The sequence below is a fragment of the Poecilia reticulata genome, linkage group LG11 (assembly GCF_000633615.1).
Source record: "Poecilia reticulata strain Guanapo linkage group LG11, Guppy_female_1.0+MT, whole genome shotgun sequence".
NCBI classification, from domain to species: Eukaryota; Metazoa; Chordata; class Actinopteri; order Cyprinodontiformes; family Poeciliidae; genus Poecilia; species Poecilia reticulata.
Window position 1 is genome coordinate 15,272,683 of NC_024341.1, and position 26,756 is coordinate 15,299,438.

The 26,756-nt window shown below is 38.5% G+C and overlaps 1 protein-coding gene across 1 annotated transcript; it reads right to left on the reverse strand.

Annotated features, from left to right (window-relative positions):
• Positions 1–1,855: 1,855 nt before the first annotated feature.
• On the reverse strand, positions 1,856–25,303 carry rnf19a (ring finger protein 19A, RBR E3 ubiquitin protein ligase). The gene is made up of 10 exons (XM_008422078.2): positions 25,160–25,303; positions 15,054–15,907; positions 10,483–10,691; positions 9,697–9,841; positions 8,889–9,051; positions 7,853–7,967; positions 7,510–7,668; positions 6,574–6,793; positions 5,875–6,018; positions 1,856–5,112 (listed from the first exon to the last, which is right to left on the reverse strand). The coding sequence occupies exons 2-10, from the start codon at positions 15,644–15,646 to the stop codon at positions 4,341–4,343; spliced, it is 2,520 nt and encodes an 839-aa protein (XP_008420300.1). The 5' UTR covers positions 15,647–15,907; positions 25,160–25,303; the 3' UTR covers positions 1,856–4,340.
• Positions 25,304–26,756: the final 1,453 nt, after the last annotated feature.

The following is a 26,756-nucleotide window of genomic DNA, read 5'->3' on the forward strand; positions in this document are numbered from 1 at the left end:
GTTTGCACTGGTATGTAACTTTATCTGTGATTATAAACTTTGACGCAGGAAGGCCTCGTTGTCATCACCCTAATCTTTACCTCCATCAACAAAGCGCTAATATTATTTCCAGTCAGGAAACAAGGTTGGTAAAAATCGAGCAGTACTTTAAACCAAAATCTGCCAAGAGTACGAAGGCTGTAATTTTGGGATTACTTCTAGGATCAGGGCGGTGAAACTGCACTGGTTTACACATAATTACTCAAAAATAGTCACCAAACCTCATGAGGTTTGGTGACTGTACAGACGCCACGATGTTGTGTTATTAGGAAATCCTGTGGTTCGAAGATGAAGTGTCTTCACAGCCATATTTACTCATAGTGGGATGACGACAGACGTATACAAAAGGCAAACATATCAGTATATAAATATATAAATTAAGTTTAATACCGTTCTGGTTACCTTTTTACCTGGTTAGAGTCACTTTTAGATACTTTTAAAATCATTTAATAAGACCAGTGACATGAAATGTTTCTAAATTTAATGGTCCAAGTTAAAAATGGCCACATTTACTAAAGTTATTTGAACACTGCACTGTGGCCCAAACAAGTCTCCATTGGTCAACTATTCAAACAATACTTCTGGATATACTTTAACAAATCTCACTGCTTTTAAAGGAAATATTATTTTTGTTTATTAAAATACAAATTTCAACACCAATTGAGCCAAACTGGAATTTTCTTGCATTTCAGTACATAATCGCAACAAAAGATACCGTATTTTTCGGACTATAAGCCGCTACTTTTTTCCTACACTTTGAACCATGCGGCTTGTAGCCCAGTGCGGCTTTTCTGTGGACTTTTCTTCAACCGCCAGGGGGGGCTCTTTAGCAGAAAGCGAATTGTTGGAAGTCAAAATTGGAAATCAAAGAAGATGGGGCTAATTTTAGAACAAGCACATGCTAGCGATGAAAAATTTATTCAAACTCGTGATGCAGCTTTTAAGTTGAGGGCCATCGATCTGGCAGTACAGAAGGGAAATAAATCCGCTGCACATAAACTTGGCGTGAACAAAACCACGGTTCGAAGTTGGAGACGGGAGAGCTGTGTCCTAATAAACCCAGCAGGTTTATTAGGACGCAGCTCTCTGCTGGGTCCTTATGGAAAACTGAGAGCAGCCGGTGCGGCTTATATATGTACGTTTCTAGTTTTTTTTATTTTTTATTTATTTATTTGTAGCTGTGGCTTATAGTATGGTGCGCTCTATAGTCCTGCTCTATAGTCCAGGAAAATACGGTAGTTTGAATAATCTACAAAAATCTTTGACTTTTTCTACAGAAAACTTGGCATGTTATTGAAAATGCTATAAAAACAGTTCTGATTAGTATTGAAGCTGTCTAAAAAAATTCAAACTCTGAAAGTAAGATATTTTTAAAATCTCATTTCCTACTTTAAACAGGAGGGATTTCAAATCATGTCACTACAAGAATACATGCAACTATACAACATGATGTGCCACATCTTTTATTTCATTAGATTTTTTTTATTATTAAAAATAATCCCTTCCAATTTAAATGAACAAACTCAGCTCTTCCTGGAATGTTTTTTTTTTTGTTATTATCATGGAATGTGAAAGCATGTACTGTATGTAAATAACTGAATACAAATGTAAATAAACGAGTGTGACTGCTGCTTCTTGTAATTTTGCTTTTACAACTTTTAAGCAACACATGCCTTCCTCAAAAAGTAAAAAGAAAAATTCCACAAAGGGAAACTATACTAAGACTCTTAGTCTAAGAGTAAACAAGAAATGAAAAATGGTTAAATATGGATTGCTGGAAAACCTGTAAAACAAAAACTGAGCTTCCAAAATGAAAAACGTCTCCTCGATAAAATGCTTGATCGAGATTTTTTTTATTTTTATTGAAGGATATGCATCAACATGCACATTCAGATGCAAGGAGTCAAAATACAGAAGTTTCCAAATAGCATAGGCCTCTTTTCAACAAAATTGGACAACAAATAATGACACCAGAACTCAAACAGGAAGAGGAATTAAAAGGAAAATAAACTCAGAGGTTCATCTAAAATAAAGAAATTCCTATTCCAACTATTTAAAGCAGCTCATAAAGCAGCTGGTTGATTTCGCCTAGAAGAGGTCAGGCTGCAAAACTCGAGATGTAGCTTTAGTGTCACTTTGGAGAAAATGCATTTTAGTGCCAACATGGTGGTCATTATATTTTTTTACATAAACTTTGATGGCTTCAGGGGAACCTCAAACCAATCAAATAATTTGGTATAATCGGGGTTAATATGGACAAAACATTTGGTCAGCCAAAACAGCTTGTGTGAGGTTCATCCTTAAGATTTTGTCCATTTTAATAATAGGCAGAAAATCATCCAACAATATTTATATATTTCTCACATGAAGACAGGAAGAAATAAAACAAAAACACTATAGACACAGGAACATTTCCCAAGGCACTGTGGGGTGCTGACAAATATAAAATTACTTGCATCGGTCATTTCTGAAAAAGAAAATTAAAAACATAAGAAAAAAAATGCCTGCTGGTAAAGTACACTCAGTACATATTCAGAAAGTTTCATTTGGATTTAACTTTTTTTTAAAAACAATTTATCACCAATACTGTACAGTCACTGCAGAATATCGAATATTAGGATAAATGTGCTTGGATACAGAAGCAAGTTCTCAATGCACAACATGAGTTCAAATAAAGTTCAGGCGTTTCCACAGAGTAAACTGCAGCTCAGACGGTTTAGTTGTCTAAAAAAAGCTTATTTCATTATTGCAAACATAGTTTGGTTGAATCAAAGTCATTTTATTACAAGCCCTGTAATTTGTAAGAAATGCTACACGTGTGTAAAAAATAGGGCTCTGTTCTGTGTAGAATATATGATTTAAGTAACTGCATTAAATTAACGTGTTTATGCTTCAACTGTACTTTGAACATGTAGTGAAATCTGGTAAATCAGCAGAGACACAGCTGTCCTGTTCACCAGTGCAGATAGGAAACCATGAAGGGGAAAAAAGCATGAAGGCGGCTGGCTTCAATCCAGAATATCTAAACAAAAAAATCTGGATTTGTGACAAAAATCATTCGGTTATACCAACAAATTCGGATCAAAGACCAATTTTTCCCCAAAGCTCAACATAAAAATAAGCAAATATGTAAAACAGAAACATGAGTCGCAACTTAAACAAAAGCAAATACATAATTTTTCTAATGTCTGATGATTCTGGAAAGTATAGGAGGCTACTGTATCATCTGGTCCCACCGTTAAACTCGAGAGTCTCTTTAACAATCCTGAGGGAATCCAAGAGTAAACTGGAGACACCGGATCATTCTTTGATTACCAAAAACAAGCCAACGAAAAGGAAAAATTAGGTTTCAGGATAGCAGCTTTGATTACTTACTCCAACCAGCATCAGGAAAGCTAGGGATGTCCCGATCGAGGCTTTGTCAAATGATTAAAATCAATACCTGATATCCGTCGTTGGTCAGGGATTATGTCCGTTTCCAAGGTCATTTTATTTTTATTCCTACATTCCCATGCACTGGATTTTGATTATCTAACACCAACAATCTAAATGTTTTTTTTTTTTTTTTTTACCCTTTACTCTCCTGTTTGTCATATTTTCCACTCTGTGTTCAATAGGCCAACTTGTGGACAAAAAGTGGCTCAGAAAGCAGCTGAAACATTAAACTAAACTCACTAAATGTTACAGCGATAAAAACAAATGGCTACATTTTTCATGAACCGTTCCAGCAAGTCTGTTTGCAAACGACTGAAGTGGAAACTTATTTAAATGTTATTAGCTAAACAATCTCCAATTAGAAATATCATAGCAAAGTAAATAAACCAAAACATCATCAGCCTGACCAAGGAGATGACAAATGCAACTTTGTGCTAAAATAACAACAGGTTTCGAACTTAAAAAAAAAAAAAAAAAAAGGATATCCTGGATGTTAAAAAGGGGACAATCTCCTGATCGGGACATCCCTACACACTGGTTCTAGGAAATCATTCTGATATGAAGGAACTGTCCTTTCTGTGCCGATCGTCACAGATCTGCAGAATCTCACGAAGCTCAAAACCTGCTTCAAACATGTTCATGTACATTCAAATCTACTTGCAAACAAGCACACTGCTCTGAAAACTGGCTGAAACTTCTGAAAACCAGAAGTCCAGGCCATCTTCTACACTTCCAGCCTCCTTCCTTTTCACCTTCTGTTACTAAACAGCTTCACTTTGCATCCGTAACCCTGATTTCTCCAAAATTTGGTGATAAAGCTAACAGAGTTTGTGGCGGTTGCCCAGCGTGAGGACGGGGAAGCATCTTCAGATGTCTGTCTGTATGCAGCGCTTCCTGGTGGGGCTCACCGGCTGCACGGCAGAGTTTCTGCTGGTTTCTTTAACGAACTCCTCCGGTTCCGCGTTTTCTCCGGCGCTCTCCTCGCTGATGTACAGGAACGTCGCGCTGCTCCTGTCTTTCGGTGAGGCGGGTGGGGATGAGGCCAGCAGGCGGTGGGCGAGGGCGGCGTGGCTGCTCTGAGGGGGCAGCTGCTCCAGGCGGTCGTACTCCACCTCGGGTAGAGGTGTGATGGTGGGCTGGTGGGGCGGAGGGTCCGTCTGGACAGGTTTAGCGGTTTCGGCGTCCGAGCAGCTGAGCTCGGACGAGAAATGGCTGCAGTGCGAGTCGGCCACCGAGGGGAGGCTGCCGCTCAGAGACGGCGAATCGAGCTCGGAGGAGTTGGCGCTCCGCTGCTCCAGGAGCTGAGCGTCGATGTCGCCCTGCGTCTCGTTCACCCTTCTGTCTCCTCTGCTGCCGCCGCCGCTGCTCGCTCTCCTCCAGAGCTTACTTTTGCACTTTTTGCCTGTGGTAACGGCGGTGGGGTCCTTGGACCAAGAGGCTGAGAGGCCACACTGGTTGCCGGGCTGCCCGCAGCTGCATGCGGAGGGACACGAGCACACGCATCCATCGGCGCCGGCCGCTTTGTTGGCGGCTGAGCTGCTGCTGCAGCTGGCTTCATCCATGCTGCTGCTGGCGCTGCCGTGCCTCACCTTGTCCTGATTGGACTCGGAGTCCGCAGGAGCCTCCAGGCTTCCGTCTCTGCAAAATAAACGCCACGTTTAACGGATCTACGCATTTCACACACAGTAAAATGGAATCACTGCACATGCTACACATGCATGTTGTTGGCTCAATTTGACAATTTCACTTGTGGCTGCAGCTAACGATGATCGTTTTCTGAGCATTTTCTCTTTCTATGCTTGATCTGTTACTTATTTTCTGGATAGCAAAAGGTGCTAAAAAGGAGATTTATTTAAAATTGTGCCATTTGAGTAGCTCCAGATGGAACATATTTACAGACAAAGAAGGTGTTTTTCTTTATCAAAATGTATCTAATCTTTGTCCAGTTTTGTCTTAGTGTCTCCTGTTCTTTCAACAAATGGCCTGTTTTAGAGTCTAGATACTAATGCTAATTGCTTACTAAATTAGTTGACAATTATTTTAATTACAATTAATACAATTCAAGCCCTGATTTAACTTCATTTTCTTATGTTATTGGGCTGTCAAAATCCTGACATGTTTCATGGTAGGAAAAAAAATTATTTTTGGTCATTTCTTCTGATTCATTAAAAGTATGTGTGATGCAACCTGGGGTGTCATTTTGGTAGATTTCCATCCCAGTTAAATTTTTCCTTTGATTTTATTTGAGTTGGACGACTAGAAAATAATCAAAAATACTTAAGAAAACAGTTTGAAAAACAGAACAAGCTCCACACTAGTTCCAGCTCACACACTCACCAGCCACTAATAACGTGTGTGAGCAGCTGCTCCCTGCGGGACGAGTGTGATCTGAATGCTAACCTTTCCAGCGGCATATAGGCGTTGAGGATGGAGCCCGCCATGGCCTTGGTGCTGGCGTTGTCGCTCATCGTCCCCAGACTGACGGTGGCCGACTCGCCGCTCAAGCTGCAGCGCTCCTTCTGGACGTCGGCCTGCACTTCCATCCTGGAGGAAACAAATAATTCATTCAAACAAATTATTACACTACAAAAACAAGTATTTTTGGTCTAGTTCCTAGTGTAAGTATCTTAGTACACTTGAAGTGAGATGAAGCTAATTTACATGTAACTTTTCAGCAAGAAATAGGAGCTTGTTTGAAGTCAATAAATCTGTGGTATTGATGACACTGTCCTCGTTTTGTTGGTAAATTATTTCACTTATAACCAATACTTTTTTCCTCCTGAATATTAAGGAATTTCCTTCTTAATATTCAGGGGAAAAATTCTTGGCATCTCCCTGCTGAAAATAGCAAGAAATAGTTATTTTTATAAGTTAGTACCGTTGAAATAAGACAAAACAAAGGCATTAGTCCTAGATGCTAGATTGCTTAGAACACGACTATGGAAAAGAACCACAATTAGTGTCTAAAAAAAGCCCTGAAACTGGAAAAACAAGACGCATTATTCCCGTGTCATATGCTTCGGCTTCCAAACCATCGCTAACGGCATTAAGGGAGGCACATTTTAACAACGAAGGGAGCGTCCAGCTCCAGCGTTTTACCTGTTGTAGCAGCTGCTGGACAGGCTGCCCGTGATGCTGGTCCCGGCGAGCGCCGTGGTGCTGGCGTTGTCGCTCATGTTGTCCCTCTGAGCGGAGCTCACGCCGCAGCGCTCCATGTGGCTCCCGCTGACGCTGAGGCTCAGGCCGGTCAGGCCGCCGACGCTCGCGCCGTCGCCGAGGCTCGGGTTGTTAAGCCGAGTTTCCGCCACAGACGTCGTGTCTGGGAGGGAGATTTGTTTGGTTATAGAGCAGTTTGAGAAAAAAAGAAGTCACACGTACCGAGTTAGCTGCAGTAAACCCAAATGTTCTATGACTTTGTGGGTAAGACAGAAAGTGCATGAAATCTTGACAAAAATCAGACAGATGCAAACATTTAACTCCCGTTTATCACTTGTCGTTCTAAAAATATTTCTAATAGCTGCCATTGTGATGTTTAATACAACTCTGTCTCCTCTCTCACGCTCAACAGCTCAAAGGGAAATCTAAACCAGCTCAGCCTCACACACCCAAATATTTGTCCTGGGCCTGGTCAGGACAAATATTTGCAGCACCACATGAGCGCTGGTAAAACAACTGCTGATTTAAGTATACCAAACACACACACAAACATTGTGCTTCAAGCTAAATGCATTCCAACAGCTTTCAAATACGTCTTTTTATCACATACGAAAATACCTAGCTTCATCTCTAAATAACATTTTCCAAATTTAGGCTTTTAATCAAACGTTAGATTGCACTTTATTGCAAAACTGTGCAGTTTCACCGACTTTATTCAAGCACTTGAATACATTTAATTGGAATTCAAGCATTTTCAAGGAACCTTACAAACCCATTGTAAATGTTTTTCCCTGTAATTTTTGGCTAGTTGTTGAGAACTTTAGATTTGCTGCTACTTCTTCAGATTTCCATCTTTCTTAGTATTTAGGAGATTCTCACCTATGGCCACTGCCCCAGTGCCGATGTTGTCATTTTCGTCATCGAACTCGATTCGAACCCCTTTCCCGTTACCGGCGGAAACGCCACAGCCTCCGCTCCGACACAGAGAAATCGGGACGACGCCGTAGACGTACGCAAGCATGATGGGAACGCCGATACCTGAGACGCACAGGAAACAGATGCAATAAACATTTCCTTTCTATATCAGACAAAGCAGAGATTCAGAGAAAAAAAAAAAAAAGTATAATTTCACCCAGTTGAACTTTACTGGAAGCTCTTGACATATTATGAATGTCAAGACAACTTGTGTAACAAAACAAAAAAAAGAAAGGTGATCTCTTACCAACAGTGACTGCAGCAACCACAGGAGACACAATGACCGACAGCGTCACGCCTCCAGCGATCACCAAGTTCCTCTTGTGTTTCGAGATGTCCTTTCCTTCGTAGCGATTATGTATCTGATGAGGCAAATTGTTGAGCAGGATAAATGTTTCGTTTTGTACAGCTACAATTGTTTTTAGTAAAGTAATTTCATTCAAATAAAGGAATGTATGCAACATAAATTAATTGCACTCGGTAATATTTAAAGAATTTACTTCTGTTAATTTAGGTGATTCTGATTTGCTGCTATTAAAAGCCCAACATTTATTTTCACAGAAAATTAGAGTATATAGTATCGTATTTCACAATGTAGCACTTTTCTTGTCACTTTTACTGATTTTTCCTCAACTCAACTACACAGATTGCTTCTCCAGCAAGGATTTTAGTTTTTTATTTTATTAAATTAAATGACTAAAATACATACACTTTTTGATGATTTTTATACTTATGGACATAAATAGACATTCCCAGTATAGTGTTTGTATAGTGCAAACCAGACTGGGAGAAGTGACACGATAGTCATTTTCAACCAGGAGATAAAAACACACAACCACCAAACTTTGACCTCTTTATCTGGATTTTGACAACAGAACCTCCAATATGGATCATTTGTCTAGACATAATGTTCCCCTTTAGGAGGAAAATCTATTACTTAAAAAAAAACAAAACTTTTATTTACAATCTGTGTGATCATTAGCATGTCTTGTCACTTTCAGGTAAAAACAAATATATATAATCGGTACCATATCTATTTCTGCCAAAAATCTTTATTTGTAATCTGTGATTCTGCAGTGTCAAGATACATATAAAGAGGTAAACAAACAGGGTAGCTAGGATACACTTAGCCATCTCCAACTTTCACTTTTACTCTTCTCTTTCTCCCTCCTGATTCTGATAAACTCATGGATCAAGCACACTGTTTTTAGGTCAGACTTAAAGCAGCAATTACTACATCAGACATCTCTGAATAAACAAACTAGTGTCAGGGAAGTTCTTACCCTTCTGCCCACATAGACTGGGATCCCAATGATCATGGCTGGGATAGCGATGCCGGCAATCAGAGCGATTCCCACCGGCGCTCCCACCAACGTCCCAAGCTGCCAGAGGATTTTCTTCTTCCTGCTCCACGGCTTCTTCCCCCAGAATGTGCAACCCGACGGACTGAGAAGACAGCGGAGAGGAAACCGTCTGTTAGATCTCCAAGAGGAAAAACTGTACACATTATTGCTGTAGACAAAAAATAAAATAAAATCTATCCTTTTAAGTCCTCGTCCAGGATGGGGATTTAAATCTGGCTCTAAAAATGGCTGTTTCGGAAAATTCCTCCAAGGAGAAACCCCAAACTCTGCACTGTTGACGTACATGCATATAAACTTGAGGACATCTGAAAAGAACAAGGACAGCAAGTTCTGCAGGAGCCTGTTAATGATCCATCGCTTTAAACCATGTGCTTTGAAACAGGAAAACATCTTAAAAACACAGGACAGTTTGCACTGAGGACCAGGGCCGAGAAACACCGACTCGAAGGTCAAAACAGCTGAGTTTCTTCTTCGTATATCCAACACTAAATGCAGGAAAAACACTAAATGTTTTCCACTAAAGCGAAAGAGCAAAGAGCAAAACACCAAATGTGAAACCGACAAATCTTCTGCTCGTCAACATAAATACAGAAATGACAGATGAGGTGACAGGACAGGTTTTGGTGTTGATGACAACAACAAATGGTAAAAAGAGAAATTAAGCTAATAACGCGGAACCTCGATAACAAAACGGTGAATGTTAAAACCGTGGCGTCACTCGGCTCACCTCAAGTAGTGAAGGTCAGAAATCTCCTTCATGCAGAGCCAGCAGAACTCGCAGCCGCAGACGGCGCAGGTCATGTGGTTGCAGCTCCCATCGTTCATCTTGATGATATAAGCAGAGCAGCGAGGGCACGGCTTGATGTCATCACCTGCAACGGATCGTTAAGGAGAAACAAACCAGAATGAGATGGAGGTCATAGACTGTTTCTGTTAGTGCAAATTCGTTTATATATAAACAAAATAAAATGGTGTGAACATCTAGGCAAATAATCTGTGACACTGAATGTATATGTGATATTTAAGAATGTGTGATTCTTTCATCAAAGTAAATAAGGAAACCAAGGCAAAAATAAGGGAGACTGTTGGGCATAATGGCAAAAATTATGTCAGACAAAAACCAGGACTGGCTAAACAGAGACAGAAGCTCATTTCCTTTACGTAGGAGGGTCCAGGAAGCATCTTTTACCCCCCCGCCCAACTAATGAGGTCAAAGTGCATCAAACTAGGAGACGCTGACAAGGTTGGACCCTCTGAACAACACAATTACTGTGAAATCTTCTAAAATTTCCTTTTGATTGAATGTTTTTTTTTTTTTTTTTTGGGGCTTTTTTTGAAAGCTCCTGATGTGATCAAAAGGGATTTGACCTAGGTGGTCAAATCCACTTTAAAACCACAGTCAGACTCATAAAACATTATTTCATAAGCGAACGGGTCGGTGAAGAAGTAGCAAACCCGGCTAGGGAGAAACTTCGAAACCAAATAAGACTTAGTGACCAATCGTCCTTCATACCAGCTGCTCCGCTCTCCTGGCTGTAGCTGAGGGACGACGACCTGAAGTTCCTGAGCCGCAGGCTCTGGGCCCGCTGCTGCCGCGCCGTGTCGCATGTCTGGTTGGGATGCCACAGCTGTTTGCAGTGGTAGCAGAACTCTGTGCTGCAGCCGTCACGGCCGCAGGTGATCTTTGGACAGCTGGCACAGCCGAAAGCAATGACGGCATACCTAGAGGAGGGGAAAAAATACGAGCGGAATGCTGGTTTAGAGATCTGAACCTGGACTGTGTTAATGAGCATCTGCTGCAGGAGATTTGTGTTCATTTTATTTCAGTTTTTAAGATTTAAAACAAAGAAAAACATTTTAAAAGGCGTTTAGTTTCCAACCTAGTGATGAGAAAAAATAAAAAATAAACGTCACTGATAATTTTTGTCATTTTGTTGTGGAAATTCGATGCAGGGTTTATTCTATGCAACAACAACAACAAAAACTTCTGCCTTTTCAAAAGATTTAAATTAGTTGCTTCTGCTCTATTTTAGCCAAATATCAAGCGGTACTGTGGAAGGTCAAAAGAGTTGCAGGTTGCAGACCAATGAGCTACAACTACAAGATTTATCCACCCATTCTTATAATTCAGAAATTACAAGTAAACAAAACCAAAAATAGATTGCAGTTGGAGCTGCTTTAAATAAACTATTTTCCATCTATGATGACTGAAAAAGCTGGCAGCTGTTTTCCTGAGCTTCCTCATTCTAAAAGTGAGAAAAAAAAAACAACACAGACAATAAAGATACTATAAAAATTTAACTATATAAAATTAAATAAGGTCATTGTGGTAATTTACCACTCTATACCAGGTTAGTGTCATGGCAAATGGAGATGAAACATAAAAACAAAAGATGATATTTGCAAATTGCCCAAAAGGCAAAGTCAACATTCAACCAATAAAACAAACTTTTTTTTCCACTAACTTCTCATGACAAACGTTTTGAAATACAATTCAGCTGAATAAGGAACAAGCTATTCTCCTCCTGACTCATCTTTTCAAGTTACACATTTAAATTGAACATTTTCATAATTATGGTTAAATGTGACCTCAAAGATTTCCCCATAATTTTCCAGTTTTAGCTTCCTTTTTCTTCAGAGGAAAGTAACAGATTGACTTAGGAGGAAACAAAACTGAAAACGCAGAAAAAAAAATGGTTAGAAAATTAGAACAATACTTACTATGACGTATGCTGTTTTTTAAACATACAAACCCTCATGCTGTACATATTTAACAGCTGAAGTTGTACGTCAGAAACAACAGAATGGCTAAAACAAAAGGAAAATCTAGACAGTTTCCAAACTAACACTTCAGTGTGCAAACTGATGATATATTGTGTAAAAGCGGATTTCCAAATGGACGTTTTGACGTCTTCACTTCCCCGTGTTTCCCCACGCACTTCTCAGCAAGCAAACCCGACTCTTGGCAAGTTTTAATTCCTACTCTGTTCATCCAACCTCATACTGGGACAGGAAGCTCCAGAGAACCACACTAGAAACATATCGACACTTTCAAAGTGATAAGTTGAGGGAGGTAATGTGCAGTAAAAGTGATTTTCAAAGTTCAAATGTTTGTAGTTGAGTCGTTGCAGGAAATAAAATATTCCGCACAAGTAAAAAGCAGCTGGATAGAGTACAGTGATTGAAATAAAACTTTTTATACCGATCATAAAACCCTTCCTTTTAGACATTTCCACATTTGCAGTTTTGATTCTCTGTGTATTTAAGGCACATTTTTCCACAGATGTCAGGCTATGAATATGAAACTTGGAAAAACTGCAGGCAAGAAGAAAGAAGCTGAATGGATGATGAATCGATGAAGAAATGGATATATAGATGAACGCAATGGCAGATCGAAGAATGAAGAGACTGATGGACGAATAGATGAAAAGAAGCACTGACAAAAAAAAAAGCTGAAGGCCCTTTGCTTTTTTTTAGCCAGATTCTTATCATGCAGTAAGTAAAGCAGGGAGCAAAGCCAGGAAAATATAAATATTTTCCACATCCATCAAGATCTGGAAAACACCTGAACCACATTCGATCCCTTTCCTGACTTGTAAAGCTGCACAGGATCCCTGCCACCAACATCTGCTAACATCTGGCTGTTTACAAGTTGTAGGTGTTCAACCTTGTGCCAAACATCAGCTCTGATAAGTAGTGAAATAAAAGTCTCTAAAACACAAAGAACAAAAAGAAAAATTCACAATAATCTGTGCAATGCACTCAGCTTAGAATATTTTACATTGCTGCTAAAGGAGTTACTGGTGTCATTTGTGACACTGTAGCGAAAAACAATAAATTAATATTAGTATAAAAAAATTTATATATATATATATATATATTCATTTTATTTATGGTTTCAGTTTTGTGTGGCTTTTCTTTCTTTTTTTTAAATAATTTTTTTCTTCTGGTTCTTGTGTTTTAGTTGAAAATGGTCTCTAAACAAATACATTATCGTTTATCTCAATAATTTCTGGAACCATTTATCGTCCAGCTAAAATTTGTTAATGTGACAAGCCTCATCATTTGCTTAAAAGATAATTATGCCAAATAATAATTCCACTCGAATGGCAAGCTAAAATAAGTTTAAGCTTGAAAACAAATCTGATTATCAACTTAAAAACAGAAAATCGACACCAATGCAACACTGTAACAAAACAAAAGTGGAAGCACATCAGGTTCTAAAACTAGGCAAACTTTAACTTTGCTACAGAGTTGCTTCATATAAAAGAATTTATCACTCGACAAACTAGTTCAGCTAACAAAAACGCTTTAACACCTTTAAACCACAGTTATGCAACAGAAATGGAGCTGATAGTTTGGCAGTGGGTCAAATCAGTTATTTGGGATTGAGAGCATTATTTCAGCTGTTGATGCAACAAATGCAGAATAGAAAGTAAATTCAGGTTAATGGGGAAACCAATACAAAGATGTGACGTTTCCAGACCAAGTCAAACACAGGAGCCATGTGTGGTGCAGTGGTGCAAGTGCATTGTGTGTCGAGTGGCTGCCATGGCCTAACAGTACAGTGTTTTGTGATGAAGTCAAGAGAGCAAGAAAACAGGGTCAGCAGCTCGGTGTCAGTCACTGTGAGCAAACTGTTGAATCCCTCCTGGCTCCAAACTGACCTGAACCCGAACTGACCTGAACCCTGACCTCCACTAGGAGTTAAAGCAGAAAGTACCGAACTTCTTCTTTTATTTGATAAAGTCTGAAATACCTAGTGTAAATGTTTTATGATTTTAAATTTAAGTACGTCTTTGTTTTTCTTTTCACGTTTAAAGTGATTTATACGTCACAGTGCGACTCAGTGTTCTGTACATTAATGATGATCAGCAACAAAACCATGAATTATTGAATTTACATCTCTGACGTCTATTTTTACCTTTCGTTTTCTCCCACAGTGTATAACAATGGGACAGATTCACGTCAGCAGAACGATAGTAAGCACTTCCTGTTCAAATCTCTCTTGGATGACTCATTTCACTTACAAAAACAAAACAGCTGTAATGAAACTGAAGTTTAAACCAAGCATGAGTGCAGACACTGGGGTTGATTTTTTACGAAGCAAAATCAGTCCTGAAGTCTTGATTTTTAGCTTTCTTCTTGTTTAAATATTATAAAAACATCATTTTGTACTTATTAAATGAATACAATGTTAGTTTTTAAAAGTATTCACATACAACTTTTTCATATTTTCTCACTCAAGAGCCACAAACAAGAAGGTATAAAATATCGATATTAATGTGACAGATAAACACAATGTAGCGGATTATTTTGGTGCAAAAGGAAAAAGAAAACTATATGTTTTTTAATTTTTAAATAAAGATCTGAGAAATGTGGGAGGCATCCATCTGGATATCCAATCTCAATCTGTACAATATGTACCATACTACGTATTTGGACGCAATATATTTTAAGTATCATGCGTGCAAAATTCTGAATATTAACATATTTGGCCTGTAGTTTTCCTACCTTTGATACCAATACTGATATAAACTTTTAGCGATGGAGATGCTAATGCTCGTAACCGTGGAGACGTTACAATTGAGCTTGCTTTCCTCCGATACCCATAACTTAAATTCTGTGTCATTTATCCTTCATGCAGCTGATTTATGACAAACCTTACAGGATTGTTTAGGGACTTTTTTCTCTATTCCGATCAATTTGCAGCAAAGCATCCCCACAGCATGATGCTGTCAAAAACACACTTAGTGGTGGCTTCCGGGTGATGTGTTATTAATTATTCATCACACATTTTGCACACAGAGGCAGTTTTCGTTTTTTTTGCAAACATTTTGAAAAACATGAATCATTTCCCTCTCACTTCACAATTCTGTGCTAAATGCTTATTAATCACATCAAATTCCAATGAAATCAAATAAAGTCTGTGTCTATAAAGTGACACACACACACACATATATATATATATATATATATATATATATATAAAAATTTAATGGAAAATGTGTGGTAAAGAGACAGTTTGATGCTGATTGGTGTTTTTCTGAGCAGACCATGTGTTCTCACCGCCCTCCATCTTACCCGCAGTCAGGAGCGGGACACCAGCGACAGTCTGGCTCGGCCACCAGCCACCGCCTCAGCATGAACTCCTCGTATTTCTCCATGAGGGCTCGGTCTCCCAGGATCATCTGGATGTCGTGGGGATTGAAGCGCTCCGAGCACTCGGGGCAGGTGATGTTGACGCGGGACTCGGAGATCTCAATGCGCAGGTACTGGCGCAGGCAGTCTGCGCAGGAGCGGTGGTGGCAGGTCATGATGTCTGGGAAGCGATCCCGGGTGTGGCGAAGCAGGCACAGCGGGCATTCCAGCAGGTCCGACGAAGATCCCGTCCCAGCCGACGTGGACGCCACATCCGACGGAGGCTGGGAGGAGACTTTGTCGACGCTGGCCTCAGGCTGCACGCTTTCGATGATGACGAAGCCGTCCGCTCCAGAAGACAGAGTCCTGGACTTCCGCTTGGAGTCGTGTTCGGGTCGGAGTCTGCGTCCGAAGAACGAGTGGAGGGACAGACGGCGCTTTTTGGGATTCTTTCTGACCGAGGGGAGGCTAACGGTGGACGCAGCAGAGTGCAGGTCTCGTTCTGAGCCTGTGCTGCCATGCTGCAGGCTGCTCATGGCGCCAGAAGAGGCGCTACCGGTGCTTCAGTTACAAATCACCACATGAGGTGAGGAGAGGGTGAAAGGAAGGATAAATAAAAAAAAATGCAAAGAGATCCAAGAGACAGGATGGCCAGCGAGGGGAGCAGCACGACTTGAGCTACGACATGATGGCAGGAAGAGGAAAACAAATCAGTGAGGCGCTCCACTGCTTCAGATCACAGCAGCTGCAGATGGGTGTTGAGGTCGAGATGATGAGGCTTTGATTTGCACACAGGCCTGGAAGAAAGAAAAACACAAATTCAGCAGGACGAAAAAACTAACAAATATTAGGATTTTTACTACGAGTTCGAGGCTACGTTCACACAGCAGTCTGATCCGACTGATGCTGCAGTATGATTCTTTTTTTTGTTCATACTACTAATTAAACCGGACCACAATAAGACTTCTGTGTGAACGGTTTACGACCCAAAGCGACCGGCAGAAGAAGAATCTTGGCACTGCAGCAACATCATTTATAAAAGTAATGATGAATGGAGCCATTTATGGATTGACTTTAAAGTTTACTCTGTAATGGGAGCCGATGGTTTCATAACAACACGAAGGAAGCTAATAAAAAGAAAGCACAGCTAATAGCGATGGCATTTTGTAGAGAGCTGACTGGAATTTCTGCAGAGAAGTCTGTTTAGATGTGTAGTCAAAGCAAGGAGTGTTTTGATTGTGACGTAACGCGCTTCAGTGACACACACTTCTTTCATAAGTTCATAATTATGTTTTTCAGACATTGTTTTCGTCCTGATTTACCGCATCTGGTTTTGTTCTGCTGCAGAGTTATGACACAACAATAACATAAAAGAATAATAAAACATAAACATTCAGACTGCAGGCGCAATTGGATAAGTAACTGACTCGGTATGAAATAAAGAAGTGGTAAAATCAGATTTTTACAAATTTTTTTTAATTGGGCCATTCGCACTGTTGTGAAAAAGTCAGATATAGGTCTCATGTGGGCAAAAAAAAAAAAAAAAGTGGATATCGGTCGCTTTTGCCTGCGGTGTGAACACAGCCTTATTTCTGAAGTTAGTCCTCCTTACTTCGTTTTAAATAACAGCGAAAGATAGAGAGAGAGAGAGAGACAGAGAGAGAGAGAGAGATAGCTTTACAAACTTAAAAACTGCATTGATTTCAGTTGTGCTTCAGCTCCACAATGTAAACCTGAGGCATCATTTTGGATAAAAATCCCCGGCGAGCTAAGAGGTGACTAAATAACCGCTGCAAATCCGATCTGAGGCAGCAGTTTTACAAGCCTAAAAACCTCATTCTGACTGGCTGTGGCTTTTCAGCACTCACAACAGTTTGTAAGTAGAAGTGAGATGTCTGTTTCAAAGCTGCAAGTCACTTGTAAAAAAAAAACATAAAATAAAATAAATAAATAAAAAAAACAAGCTTTCAGCTACACAGCCTCAAGACGCATTTTTCTTGGTGCCATGACTCTTTTCATCCGGTGCTGAATCGACTTTCTGAAGCTTGTGAGGGGCATCTGGGTCATTTATCATAATACATTGGACTGCCTCTGTAAAAACACTTAGAAGCAAGCACAGTGACAGTCTACAGGTTTAAGGGGGAAAAGCGTGAATGCATCCAACTCTGACCACATTTTGGAGATCTAGTACTGGAGTCACAGACTGCTTTTAGCTGCAGTATAGTTCTCTCCCTGCTGAGCTGCAAGTAATTTGAAAGGAAAAGTCAAAACCAGGCAAAAATAGTATTACATTTGAGTCTCTTCTCATTGGCAGAATTATAAAAAGGTAACAGTCATTAAGAAAAATGGTAAAAAAAAAAATATTGGGACGTGATATTATCTTCTAGACAATAGTTTTTAGTGTCTGAATGGTGACAAGCGAGTTGAACAATGAAAAATAAAATATTTTTCTTATTAGTGAACATATCATGCTTAAGTCCCAACTAAATTGTCAATGCAGGTAAATATAGTGCTTAAATGGAAATCAGGGCTTCCTAAATTTGGTAAAAGTTGGCTAAAGTTTACGATAATCTAGGAATGAAAAAGTACTTAAAATTATCCACAATGTAATAGCAAGATCTAAAAATTTGCATCACTTTTGGCAAAGGCTGGTTTTCCCCAAACACTCCCCTTGGGATCAAGATGCCACCCAATATTGCAAATTATCACCATTTAGTGTAAGGTAAGATACCAATAGCCTGCTATTTTACATAAAATACAAAGTATTTTGGCTAAAGAAACTTAAAACTTCCTCAAAAGTACCGAAACAGATAAATGTGTTCCTTTCCACTACAGTGAACAACAGCAACACGTTCACTAAAACAAAACATTTTTAAGTGAACTTTAAAACTTCACAGGGAAGTGATGCTATAACTCTATAATTCATCTTTACAACAAACCATTTTGGTTTGTGAGATGAACTGAAAAACCTTTGTGTAAGCAGGAAGAAGCTTTAACAAGGAAGAAAAAGCTATTTCAACCAACCTTAATGTGAAATTACAATGTAGTGGTGTAATTAAACTGGAAAATCCTGCCTATGCGATGTAGAAAGACTGAGTGGGACTTTCCATGTGGCTGAGTGTCTGTGTTTCCAGTTCTGTGGCTCAGGGGGAATCACACACTAACACACTTCGTACATCGGGATGGTGTCCCAGTTCTTCAGACGAGACCCCCTGGGTAAGAAGTTTGCCGTAGCAGAATAAACACTTTCAATCTTCTGCAGGCTCTTAAAAAGAATACATAATTAAATAAATCACACTTTAGCTAGGCAGTGTTATGACTAATGCCGTTTCCAAGCAAAATGTTTCTGCTGGGGAATCAAGTCAGTCTAAGGTCACACTATAATTTGAGAGTCAAAATGGAAGGGAAAAATAGTAATAAAGTAAGTCATGTGGCGAGGCAGTGGTAATGGTTTTAACAAGTATAGCACTTAGCACCACACTGCAATAACACACTGGCACCGGCGAAGCAATAAACATAATATTCACCCCCCACCCCCTCCGTTTTTATTTTTTTGCACCTTCGCTGTGCAACAGACAATTAAGATGCTCAGCCAACCTGCAGTGAGACATTTAACACGACTGCACACTTGGACATCAAACAGCGCCTTGAAGACGCCGGTTATCTGGGATTATTTATAAACCCTAAGAAGAATGTCACCATAGCCAGTCAAACAACCATAACTGAATGTTAACATTCACATTCCTCCACAGTGTTTCTTCCACTTCCCACTGCCAAAGTAAATACAAGTAGGCAACAATAAACCTGTTCTCATTGAGGTTTCAAACTATACGTATGTGTTGAACTGAACGACTTCAGAGTTTGGAACCAATCTAAAAAATAAAATAAAAAAAGTGTCAGGAAGGCCAATTGGACAACTATACATCTTGCCAAGTCACCACCAAAGGGAAAATCGTTTCTGTGCTGCTGAGTTGCACCAGGTGATCGACTGCTAAAAAATATATATAATTTTTTTTTTCTTGATCGACCCTGACCACTGGAAACCCAAAAATCTAATCAGTAGATACACAACACAGAGCGCTACCACGTCGTACTGACAGCAACACTATTCGGTTTGGATGCTGTTACGAAGGGAAGAGGATGAAATGTTAGTTTCTTCCAATACCAATGAGAGTTGGCTTAGAATCAAGTCAGAGGAAGCAGAGACATAAAAAAGCTATTTAAAACAACACCCTATTTTTCATCTGCCCTTTGTAGGTCATTCAAGCTGAAGAGAACAAGAGAGAGAGTAAGACTTTTAGTAGAAAACAGGAAGGCTGAATCTTTTTGAGCTTTCAGCATTTTTCTGTCATAAACATCCTTGATTTGGAAAAGTTAGCCTTAGAAATTTCTGTCTTAAGGTAAGGATCAATATTCTCTAAGGAAGACAGAAACATTGTCAACTTAATCAATTTCTTATAGCGACGTGATGTCACCTCTAATCCCAATATGAACAGATAACCACTAACGAAAGGTAATCTAGAAGAAACTATTCTGAACACTGCTTTTAGATCTTATAATATTCCTGCAGAGAAATTGGAACTGGCAAAAAGTGGGGAAAAAGGGGTCCGTGTTTTATATATATATATATATAAAACCTAAACTGGACACAAAGTTCTCATCTGTGGATTTTACTGTGCTGGTGGATCTGCCTGCCTGCCTGCCTGTTTATCGACACCACAGCTTTCTCCTCACAATCAAAGAGTTTTGGTTGCATCTTTGAAAGCCCCTTTTGTCATAAGCAGAAGGTAGATAAGAGGACATCCGAGGCATTTAAAGGATGTCAGAAAACAAGAGTCAGCTGCGATAGTGATAAGAAGCAGCATGCCGATACGAGCCATCACAATAAATAACACTTAGTATGTGGTTATCAAAGTGAAACTGAACTCCTAAGTTAGAGATGGCAAAGGTATTTACAACATGTTTCTACACGTTAGACAAATGTCACAATAGTTGTGTCATTTTAACAGACAAACTATCATTGATCTGTCATTTCCTGTAGGATTGCTTCAGAGTTCCTCAATTTACTTCTTGTTTTTTCAAGACATTTTCCAGTAGGAGTGTCCTTCAAAACACCATATTAAGGACTATGTGTTCTGCTAGATTAATTGGTGATTTTCTTTATATAACAAAGCATCTAAAAGTTCGGGTCCAGTTTTAAGGAGAAAACGTTGAAAGATTCTCCAGTTGACAAACTTGTTACAATTAAAACTCACCAAGATCAACTATGACTGGAAACGTCCGTCTAAAAATTTTCCTTGGCCGCCTTCGTCACGTACGCTAATTTCCGGTGACATTCCGTGTTGAGGACAGATTTCCTGATTATGACAATGCTTCCAGTTCTTTTGGCTTCGGACCAAGGGACAGCCCAGAAACTTAACTAAAACTCATTTCTTAAATATAACTTTGTTTACTAAGCACACTGAGAAAATGGCAGTCCTTTCCAGTGCAGCGGATATTCACTTAAGAATGCATGAAAAAATAAGAACAGCGTAATCTTGTACGCTCAAGGCCCTCCAGGACTCATCAGTCATATGTTTACCCATGTACCTTGATGTATCTTTAGCTTGAGTATTATCAGGAATAGTGTGGCATTAAACAAAGAGAGGGAACAGCCAATACAGAAGCAAATGTCTCAGACGCTCCTCTGAGTATTGTTTACTAAACAGGAAGATAGCAGAAGGCAGAGTGAGATACTTTTCCACTTCGTCTGGGATACGATGATGAGCCCCAAAGTCTGTGCAAAAATAGGTATCAAAGTCTATTAAAAGAATTTACATCGTAATCAGCAATTTAACCATCTCCATTCAAACAACTCAGACAACAAAGAAATACCTTTTAATTTGAAGGTAAGGACATAAAGAGAAACAGTTCAACTAATGAGCAAACTAGAGTTCACAAAGGATCTCCATCCATTTTAATACTTTTACTTCTCTCTAATAAGTACTGTTTTACGGGTTTGTAATTTAGGACCTTGCGTGACAATTCATTTGATTAACTTTAAGACTTTCTAAAACTGCAACAAAAAAGAAAATCTTTAAAGAAAGCATTCACACTGATGTCATGTTTTAAAGAAAACTGCAAATAAGTCTGTTTACAAGACATGCAATTAAGTCACACACAAAGCAAAAACGGGAGAGAAGGAGCCACACATTTACTTCACACGCAAAATGAGGAAGCCTAACACTCCCAGCTGCTAAAAAGCTTGTCAGCTACTTTTTTTCTTACTAGCTCCTCTAACAAATTATCTGATCAAGTTTACCACTTTTACTCAATTTAAACAAATAAAACCAAGCTAGAGTATGTTTTTAAAACCAGCTACTTCATAGCCATCTACTCTAAACTTTTTTTGACTTTGTTTTTACATCCAGTGCTTTGCTTTCTGCCCTTGTGGTCATTGATCTCTCACCCAGGCTCTGCTCCCAGTTGGCTCGTTCCTGTGCTTTGTTGGGATCACAAACCAGCAAGCTGAATTTCAGGCAGTCAGGATGGTCTTCTCTGATCTCAAAGTTGAAAACCTAAATGGAAACCGACTTTGGATTTTGCCAAGTCTAAGAAAAGTGATTGGGACAACTTCCACGACGCCTGGTGTTGTGCAAAACTCCTGTGAAACCGACGCACCTTGGACGCTTTTGCTCTGTGTTGTTTGTACTCATTAAAATAAAGATATTTTTTCTGCATTTAGCTTCCTCCTCGCTTTCTGAAGGCACCATAACACACAAGACTCAGATGCTGCAACAAAAGTGCTAAGAAGAGTCAATGGTTTGTTGACAAAGGTAGCAGGAAACAAAGCCTTCAAAGAATGCAGCCACTTAGTGGCACTTGAGATCATACAATGTTTCAGGGAACTGGGTGTTGGACACCATTTATGTACAGAACGCACGCAAGTGGGGAAAAAAATTGAACAAGGGAAAAGTCAATTTGCAGATCAATGAATGTCATCCTATGGGAGGTTTCTAAACGCAGATACGTGAAAAAGACCAAAAAAACGTCATCATTCATTTGAGATTTTAAAAAATTACTCAAATGTACAATGTACAAGCTTAGATAAAAGTATCGAAATGGGCCAGACATCGTCACCAGCAGATACTTCAGCACTTAAAATGGTTTGAGCCACATTTTTAAAGAAATATGCTGAATATTTTAAAGGTAGGCTAACAGTGCCAGTAGTTTTAGTTTCATAGATACAATGTTGGTTTATTCCATTATTCCATTAGCAGGTGGTGTCTATTGGAGGTCAAAAGTAAGATTTAGAAAACTGAATGTAAACCACCAGAAGAAATCCAGAAATATCTTAAGCCTAGCCAAAATAGGGCTGTGCAATTTGACAAATTTCTGTTTTAAATCTTATTTTGGCATCATCCCATCACAAAGATAATGTAACCCAACAAAAAAATAAAGTGTCAAGGTGTCAAATTGCTATTGTTTAAGTGAAACAACAGCAATGTGCTTCCAATATTGAAGTGCAATATAGTATTCAATAATCGATTTCTCCCGAAAGAGGTCTTAAAAATCGTGAGATTTTCCAGAAGTTCACATGCGGTAGTGATCTAAATAACAAAACAGGAAAAGACACTGCTTAGGCTATAAAGATCTAAGTGTATGAAGAAAGAATGTATTGCTGGCTTTAAAAATGCTGTCATGTAGCATTTTACAATACGTGTAATCACATGTTTAATATTCGCTAGGACAGGCAGTCATCTAGTTGAGAAGTCAGCACTCGCCACAACCAGCAAAGTCATTTGCAGAATTCAAATTAAAGTTTGAAGCGGATTAGCAAGCATTTTGCAAATCAATTCCTTCTCTAGCATCTAATATTAGAGTCCCAATGTCAGATACATCAAGACCTATTCAATGTAAAAAAAAAATTTTTTAACATTCTCATTCTCTAGAGTAAGAAGTTACTCTATCAACAAATATACCCATAGATCTAAAATATCAAGTGTATTTTCAATGTATTTGAATCTACATATGAGTTTTCTTCTCTTTTGTGTTATAAATATTTTTGAGATAACCTTTAAAGTTCAGGAACATGCACACTGTCCGTGAATGTTGATCATAACATGCTCTTCTCGCATGCTCGGAATAACAGAAATACACAGAAACTGACAGAGGTCAGTTTTGGAGACAACAGATCTGGAGAGACTGGTCCCTGGTGACAAGCAAAAATAAAGTCTGTCTGCTTGTAAGAGAGTGAGTTTGGTTTCTTTTCACAGCCCAGGAATCTTGTATTCATCTGCGACAGAACTGTTGTCTCCTTTTCAATTACAGAGAAGATTAAAAGTACTTATATTCACGCTGCAGTACAAATCTGGCTTAAAATTAAATTCTTTACTTACACTGTGCTACAGAAATATTACAAACAAACAGAAAAAAAAACATACCACATATGTAATTTGATAGGAAACTGCTTTTATACAGCTTGGTAGGCATTGCATGGAATTTAATATATTTTCAGAAAATAAAACCTAACTTAAATAACAAAATCAATTCACAAATTTGATACAGTAAAGTTCCTGCAAGGTTGATCAAATGACATTTGATCTTTAGCTACAAGCAGGAACTGCAGCAGTTTGAAACATGATACAGTTTTATAAAGGCAATGACTTGTTGCTGCTCTTTGAACTTACTTCAGCACTAAATCAAGTTTTTATTTTTCCTGTTTCAAATCAGAAATATGCTTTTCGTTGCTTCGACCACAATCTTATTTTTCTAAACAAAAAGGACAATCTTTCTCCAAAACAAAAGAAAAAAGCAACACTCAAAATGTCCCATTTGGGTAGTTAATTCAATCAGTGATAAAAATGCTAGAAAAGCTCTGAACAATCAGCTGTTTCCCCCTTTGATTAGCTCTGATACTGAAATGATGAAAGACTTTGATGATCTTTTTAGTACCTAAAGATTACCCGCATCAAAACAATAATCCCCCATGAGTTTGGTTTTTAAATGCATCAACCATTCAAAGTGGTGCAGATAAAAATTTAATAAAATCAGTTGGTTTAAATTACTAGCTCCATCACGAGACCTTTAGCACATTTTATTATTTCTTCTAAATGTTATAGTATCAAGACAAAAGAAAAAAAAAAATCAGTATCCATAAAAATCTGTATTGTAGCTTCAGACTATTAGAGAAAAAGGGACACAAATACTGTAAGGATAGTAAAACAACTATCCTGCCTCTCTTGATTTTAACCAGTGGATATTTTATTAACTACTGGAAATTATTCAACTGATCATGCAAACAGATCAGAGTCAGCTTAAATATATTTGCAATGAATCGATCATGTAATTTTGACAGTGTGTGTAAATGGTTTACATTAACTCTGAATGAAGCGCCACAAAACTGATGTAATGATGCATATATTGGATATAAAGCGGCACTACACAATGTCTTTTTCAGCGAGATGATGGGTGACAATATGTAATATTTCAGAAATAGTGACTATGTATTTTATTACTATTTTATTACAAAGCAATTACAGCTGGAATGCCGTGCAGTAGTGCCTCTGAAAATCAAAACATTGAGAACTGGAAAGAATCAAAACTACAACAAAATTACTATATAGCGAGATTATGAGTACAACAATATTGAAATAAAAATAAAAATATCTAAAGTCTTATTGTTAACAATGCAATGGAACTATTGTTTATACTTCCCAGCCTGCTAACAGAATCGACATCAGATTTTTAGCAGGAAGCTAACATTGACTAACTTTGACCGTCCGAAGAGTTGCTGCTCCTAAACAGCTCTATGGCAAAGTGACACCATAAAAGACGGCAAATTATCGAATTAATTTAATCGTGTTACTCACGAACTGTAATAATAATATAATTATTAGGAGGTTATAATTACTACTTGCTGAGACAGAGTTGAATTTGAAGAAAAAACGGACATGCTAACTAAGCTAGCTTCTAAACAGCCATCGGAGAGGAGGAAGTTCTTACGTGGGTGATACTAACTAAATTTGAGCTAACTCAGACGTTAAATCCCATTTTGATTTCACACTTACTGTTTTATTCCGTCCTGTTTCAAATTACTTCCCCGCAGAGGAGTGTCCGGCGGTCGCCATTACACAGTCAGCCGTGGTACGAAATGTGTAACACAAAACTTCAGCCAAGGTACATTCCCCGAGTCCGCTGCCATCAAGCAACGTAACAAGCTGATATAATTCGGTCACTTCCGGTTAGAAACACAGTCTTTTCGAAATAAAGTCAAAACTAGCTTAGCTTTGGAAAATTTAGTTCATGTCATAACATTCAGCTCTGGAAAAAAATGAAAAGAGCACTGCACTGAACCATATTGACACCTTATGGTTATTCCATCAAATATTGATTTCTGAACTCTCTTCCTGAGTTAAAACATTAGTATTGTTATTTCTAAATTAATATGAACTTCTTTTCTTAAGATTATTTGAGGTCTGAAAGCACTGCATCTTTTTTTTGCTATTTTGACAATTTCTAATTTTCTTCAAATAAATACTAAATGCTTTGCTTGGAATTTCAGTTCATAGAATGTTCTACTCAAACATATGTTTGAGTAGAATGTTCATTTTACTCAAACATATACCAATGAAAAGTAAAATCTGAGAAACCGGTCATTTTAAGTGGTGTCTTAATTTTTTCCAGAGCTGCATATGATGTTGGGGTCTTCTAATCCAGGCCTCAAGGGCCGGTGTTCTGCAACTTTTAGACGTATCCCTGGTTCAACACATCTCAAATAATAGAATTACCTCCTCAGTGTAGTCAAGTTTTCCAGAGTGCTGATAATGACCTTATTATTTGACTCAGGTGTGGTGAAGCAGAGTAATCTAAAACCTGCAGGTCAAAAAATGGATGAGGAATAAATTAGGAAGTCCACGTGTATTTCAATTTAAGATGACTAAAAGTGCATTACAAGTGTAGTATATAATGCATTATCTGTGCTACTATCCATCCACCACCATTATATAGTGGTGGATGGATAGTATGGTTTAATGGAATATTATCATTGCTAAAATGTTTGATATTTGTGTTAAAGAGATTGAAGGTAACTTTTCAAAGGAAACATAATTATTTGTTTCTAAAATAAATGCACTTGGGAACATGGGTGTGTTCATGCAGGATGTACATTGTGTGCTAGTTTTCTTCTTTTTTTCTGTGTGTAAATGTATTAATAACTGATCAATAAAAAGGCATTTTAGACGCATCTGCAAAGAATCCATAAACTAAATCAAATTGTGGGCTTTTATTTGTGAGACAGCTTGCTAAAGCGGATCAGGTTTTCCTGCTAATAGACTTTGGCTTGACTCTTGCTGATGTTTATCGTGTGGTGACAAAGCCTCCTAGTGGCCCATGAAGCATATTTTCCACTTATTTAGGATTCATCCTAATGTGACCCTTAACCTGTTCTAAAAGTATTCACAGCTATAAAAAAAAAACAATATAAATCTCCAAGGTGTTTAAAATAGAATATAATGGTTTATCTAATGGAAAGCAGTTATGTTTTGTGTTTGATGTATATATTTAGATCAAGAAACCAAGGAAAATCTTGTTGAATTAAAAAAAATGGCTGAGGAATAAATTAGGACAACCTCATTTCAATTTAAACTGATTAAAGTGCACATAGGC